This window comes from Astatotilapia calliptera, unplaced genomic scaffold (genome assembly GCF_900246225.1).
Source record: "Astatotilapia calliptera unplaced genomic scaffold, fAstCal1.2 U_scaffold_27, whole genome shotgun sequence".
Classification (NCBI taxonomy): Eukaryota; Metazoa; Chordata; class Actinopteri; order Cichliformes; family Cichlidae; genus Astatotilapia; species Astatotilapia calliptera.
The window spans coordinates 15,536-21,368 of NW_020535764.1; the positions used below are offsets into that span (position 1 = coordinate 15,536).

General features: G+C 39.1%; 1 protein-coding gene across 3 annotated transcripts; it reads left to right on the forward strand.

Moving 5' to 3' along the window:
• The first annotated feature begins 2,327 nt into the window (after positions 1–2,327).
• On the forward strand, positions 2,328–4,558 carry LOC113017910 (uncharacterized). 3 transcript variants are annotated; one of them, XM_026161014.1, is made up of 5 exons: positions 2,328–2,729; positions 2,839–2,858; positions 2,944–3,051; positions 3,129–3,302; positions 3,910–4,558. In XM_026161014.1, exons 3-5 carry the CDS (start codon positions 3,001–3,003, stop codon positions 4,549–4,551), a joined length of 867 nt encoding a protein of 288 aa, XP_026016799.1. In that variant the 5' UTR covers positions 2,328–2,729; positions 2,839–2,858; positions 2,944–3,000; the 3' UTR covers positions 4,552–4,558. The 3 variants fall into 3 exon arrangements, with proteins under 3 accessions (XP_026016799.1, XP_026016798.1, XP_026016797.1); XM_026161013.1 differs by having other exon boundaries at positions 2,328–2,858; XM_026161012.1 differs by having other exon boundaries at positions 2,328–3,051.
• The last annotated feature ends 1,275 nt before the right edge of the window (positions 4,559–5,833 follow it).

Here is a 5,833-nt window from a genome sequence, read left to right on the forward strand (position 1 = left end):
GCAATATATATAATATACATATGAGACTGCACAGCACATTATGGAGTATGCCCCTGCTGTGGAGTCCTGCCTCCATCTACTTGTCATTTAATCACTGGACAGCTGGACAGGTTCATACAAAATATTAGATTAGACCAATTGTCCTATACATATTTTTGACCTAGGGGTGGGATTGATTGTGAACTGGAAAGGGAAAATGCTTAGGGAGCTGAGTATGGCTGCATCGTCACTGATTTGTAGAATCATTTTGATTCGATACAGGATCCGATTCAATTTGATTGGAATCTGGAAAGTTTTGCCTCAGTCAGAAATATTACAATTCTGATCATTTAACAGTATATATCCATAATTTCGTATCTATTAAAAGAAAGCTGACACACGTGAGACTTAATTAGAGATGCAAACAGAGAGTTATGAAACCTGCAGCTGCAGAAGCCAGCGAAAAAAAAAGAGGCAAACACAGCGCGGACCCGACGACACACCAAAATCTGACTCTGACACGTCTGTGTTCACGTTTGTATGCAGAATCCGTAAACCTGCTCCCAGTTACTGTTTTAGCTGCATGGTGTTTGACGACATGTTGTGAGGTTTAACCTGAGATGCTGGCGTTTCAGGCATAATAACGTTAATTTACAAATCGACACGGGATTTTAATGAATCAATATCACTTTATTCAATTTAGCATGGATTGTAATCAGAAAAGCGATAATCAAAACCCACCCCTAATCAAGAACTTGCAAAGTAAAAACATGATCTATGTAAGGTAGCCCTTTTGTTATTTACATCTAAAAAGAGGATTAGTGTTACTGTGCGCTGGCTGAGTCTGTTTCTTTTCTTAGAAATAGTTTCTCCTGCCCTGGAGAAAATCCACTTGCATGGAACAGAAGAGGCTGTGGAGTGCAGGAACCACACTGCAAGCTGGTAGATATGCAGGTATTCCTGGGTCCTGCAGACTATCACCTAAAAACAATAAACAAAATGATTTTCTAAACTGTAGCAATGTAATGTACGTATAGTGTCAAATACATTTTTGTAGTCTTCATTAGCTTTAATTCACATGGAAGTGTTCCTGAAGTCATATGCTGTAATGATATTTACATTATGAAAACATGATTTTGGACATTTCAGGTTTTTCACTTCGGCAGATAAAATAAATTGAGCAAAATCAACTCAAAATATTCCCACACGCCAGAACGTCCTCTCTTCCTCGCTGGCTCCATATCTGTCAGTGGAATGATCACCTCTTCGCTCTCTGTCACCATCAACACACTCCACGAATCCCGTGGATGATTCACTTCCTCATATCCGTTTGAATCAGGTACCGAAGCAGTTACGTGCGTAATGAAGCTTCGGACGTCACTGGTCACGTGACTTTTGCCAAACGAAGCAAGCCTCGACACAGTGCTTCTGAACCAGTGTGTTGTTTTTTTCGACACATGCTCCGGAGCGTCAGCTTCAAGCGGGCCATCACTATCCCCCACCCTCATTCAGATCTGGCCTTTGGAACTATTTTGGTCTTCATGTGACGTATGACCCTGAAGGTAAGCGCGTCATGGACTAAAGTAAAACAGTATGTTGGATGTGCCACGCAATGCTCAATTGGTTGGTTTTGAATCAGATAGGACGACAGATTTCAGGTGGCCCTGTGTCTTTCTCTATTACATTTGCCACTGTGTAACTCAAAGTTATTTAAGGACTAGTTTATTTCAATGGATGAGTTTACTGACTGACGCGCAGAAGAAATAGTTCTTTATGGAGCCTAGATGGTGTGAATGATGAGACCAAAGACTGCAATATCTTGTACCAAAAATATATTGAATAAATGGAGGAAAGGGGAAATGGAACAAAATAATTAACACAACACACAACATAAATGCCCACAATTAAATAATAAATCAATGCTGTGATCTTTCTGTGCAAAAGTCCTTTTTGGTCCTCTTCTTTTTAAAGTTCACTTTTAAGGTATTCCTCCTTAGAGTCCAGCTTCATACAAATGGGGAAATATGTCCGTAATCCAAAGACGGCTAAGTGGGGGAAAGAGGGGAAACAAAGAATGGTCCTACCGGCTCGCCACTTCAATATGAAGAAGATTAATTCAAAGGGAGGGAACAAAACCTGACCTGTAGGTCAGAAAAACGTCCATTAGCACATCAAGTTCGATTCAGTTTACTGGTAAACAAATATTTTTCTGCAAGCCTATGTAACAATGCAAATCATCATCAACCAATGTACAACAGTTAAATTATTAATCATCTTGGCTACGTAGCTTAATCTATACATTCCAGTAGCGTTCGCTACAAACAATACAAAAACAACAATAAAGAAAAACAGCTGTCTAACAGACAGCATAGCCGAATTCAAGGCAACACATAACAATAATCATTCAATCGCACTTTGTTTCAAAGTAAGCCCATTAAAATGCTTAAGTAAATAAAAGTGTTCAAAAACAGCGGTTTTTGAGCCGGAGTTCTGCTCGCGGTGGGAACGCCGCCGCAAAAAGCCACTTTTTAATCGCGAAAACGATCGGCTGGTTACTGACAACCAAAAGGTTGTTTTTGGTAGATATTAAAGATCATGGGTGGGCGGGGCAAATGGAGCAGTTTTCTACAGTCGAGTAAAATTCCAGGAAAGAGCTGGGTGTGGCTTTCCTTTAAATCACATGATCAACAGCTTTAAGATGGAGGCAACTCGCTCAGTGTTTCCTGTTTCATTCTTAGACTGTGGCGATGGTAAGTAGCAGCTTTTCACTTGTTACCTGGCATCTTTTCAGCCACCAATGATAGTCATTGTATGTTATCAACATTTCACTAACTATGTTGTCTCTCATGTTTAAAATAGGCCGACCAAGAGCAAAATAGGTATGTCTGCAGACTCTGCTGTAGCCAAAGTTATCAGATCTCCTGTGTCTTTAAATCCCTAACTGCTCGATCATTATCATTTTAGAAGACAACAATTTCTCAAAGGAGGTTCAAAACTAATGCCTACAAGATTACCAAGAGGATGGTTCGGGGCTCTTACATGACTCCGGGAAGTCAACACTTGGTGGATGAGGTGTGTTACCTTTGACACTTTTAAGACAGTCCTGTTTATCACTACTAACAATAAGCAAATATGTTTTCACTCAACAGATCCTTCACAGCATGTTGTTTCTGGGCAAAATCAACAACATCCCCTTTTCTCCAGAAGAAATCTTCCCTAATCCTTTTGTTTTGGGTTCTTTAATGAGAAGATATCCCAGGCCTTTTAAGTTGTATTCGACTCAGCTTCCCAGGCGAAGTCCCTTCTCCTGTGTGCTCGACATGGTAAGATAACTCTTCTCACATTGTCAGTCAATCTGACAAACTTCCAGTTTTTAGGAAAGTATAATGCAAAGTGCTTTTTTACTGAGAAATCCAAAGAAAATCCATACTGTACCTTATACTTCAACATATGCTTCTAGCTATACTTCTCCACCAAACACAGAGACTGCAGGAGAGCTGGAGACTTGCTTCAGAATTTGTTAGTTCTAAATAATGTCTAACAGACTCATTATTGGAGATGCTTACAGTCTTCAAGGCGTATATGATGCTGTCACTGTGTAGCTGCTGGATCTGTTAAGTCAGCTCAAAGACTCTAAATTCAGCGTGTTTTGACAGCCCGGCATAGCAAAATAGAAAAAAAAAGGTCAATTAGCAAATTTAATTATAAATTAGTGAGAACAAAGATGGATTTTTGCTTATTGATTTAAAATTAAATAGATTTTTGTGACATGTTTCACCCCCTATCTTAAAATGTCTAAACCAAAAGCATCCAATGGTCCTGCATAGTTAAACAAGTCAAGCAGCGAAACAAACATGTTGATCAACTTTCTATGAAAAACAACTATATAATCAGGTGCAACACTTTGACCAGATCTGTAACTGTTTTCAGATCGTCCTGCAAAATAACTCAGAGAATGAAGAGCAAATAAAGCAGAGTCTGCAAGATCTCCTCACAGACTTGGACTTAGAAGAGAATAATAAAAAAACAGCTTTCGTCTCGTCCACCATCTGCATTTCTCAAAAATCCCAAACCAACAAATCAGAAAGGTACTGCGGAGTCTCCATGTCCACCAAAGGTCCTAACGCTGGGAAAATTATGATTGCTGCCTCCTGTCTTAGCAAATGGCATAAATATGTATCTGGTGCGGTGATGACCTATTATCCAAACACAGTCCAGAAAGATTACTTTGATGGAACAATTGAAGTACCTGGAAATATCAGGTGTGAGGCTTTTTGTCTCCGTGATGGTGCCAGAATGAAGCCTTGCAGATCATGTAAGAATTTGTTTGGCTTGAACACAGAAGACCTCAGAGAGTGGCCATATGGTAACTGTGCTGAAGCTGAGAGCCTGAGCAATTTGCTTGAAAATGAGAGAGAAGTTGAAACACATGTGGATGAATACTCAGCTGAAAAGGACAACAGGCAGAGAGCTGAGGATGAGGTTGATGGGTTCTTAGAACTGTGTTGCAAAGGATTCGGTTTAACTGGACAGGTGAATTTTACAACCCAGAACAAGAGTGAGATTTCATGAAATCATTTGCATTCATCATTCTGATAAATCAAAGATTCTCTGCTCTGACAGCATCTGTGTGGATTTTCTGTAATCACAGAGACGTGTATAAGCATGTTTACTTTCCATCTCCATGTAATTGTCACATTTAATAATTAAAACTGGCTTCTATGGGTTTTTGTTTGTTTGCTTACATATCTAGTGTTTAATGCAATATGAAGCATTATCAGACAGCATTTATTGGGAAGAATCCCATGTTTATACTGGTCTGTACCCAGGGTACACAGAAAATAAAAACATGTTTTCTTATTATGATCCCAACTATAATTTACTTAAGCAAAAGCACTACATGTGTAGTTATAATATTTATAGCAGTTACTGTTGATGTTTAAATTTATCATCTTAAATGTTTATATGCTGATTATATTGCTTTATATAAGAAAGGCCTAACTCTGAGTACACTCTGTGCCAAAAAGTGCTGACAGGAAACTGCATGCTTTTGCAGAAACGTGCTTTTGCAGCTAGAAAGTGAAGCTGATATATATCAGTTTTAATTAGTTTTTACCAACTGCTTGCTAGGGCAATCCCACGAGTTTGGTGTTTTTGTATTGAACATGATTCCAAGTGCTTTCTATAACACATAGCAGAGGTGCCACAACAAAGACTGAGAAGAGGACAGGAAGAGACAGTGAAAGAGATGCACTCCTTTGCCATTCATGTTAAAGCGTTGCATAGCTTTAATTTTAGAGAGTGTTGCATAACTTTAGTCATTTTTCTACCACAGGTGAAGCCAAGAATTGTGAAGCTCTCTTTTGGCCAAATACCAGAATCTGTAAGAAGAAGAAAAAACAATCAAATAGGTCATTATTAAGAGAACAACAATCTCTTGATGATTATCCACAGTGTCTTTGATAACTCTGAGATACAAACTGTCAAGTATATACACATCCCAGCAAACAATAGCTGTGTTTGACTAAAGCGATTAATAACAAGGACAGAGCTACAATCACTACAGTCAAACATAAAGGGCTTAATCCTGAATCCAAGTCTGAGCTGTGATGCCGTTGGTGCTGAAAGCTGCTCAGATCCTGAAGCTGCACGTTTTGTCTCTCTCTAACCAAACCAGCAGCAAAAGAAGACACATTTCGCTTGACATAAACATTGTCATGAATTCCCTCTTACTTTTGCTGGTTTGCTTCCACCACCATTAAAACACACACAGAAAAACAACACAGCACAGCTCTCTGCCTCTCTCAGTGTACTTTAAGAACACCGTTTCCCATCTCAAATCTCTGTTTTTGGC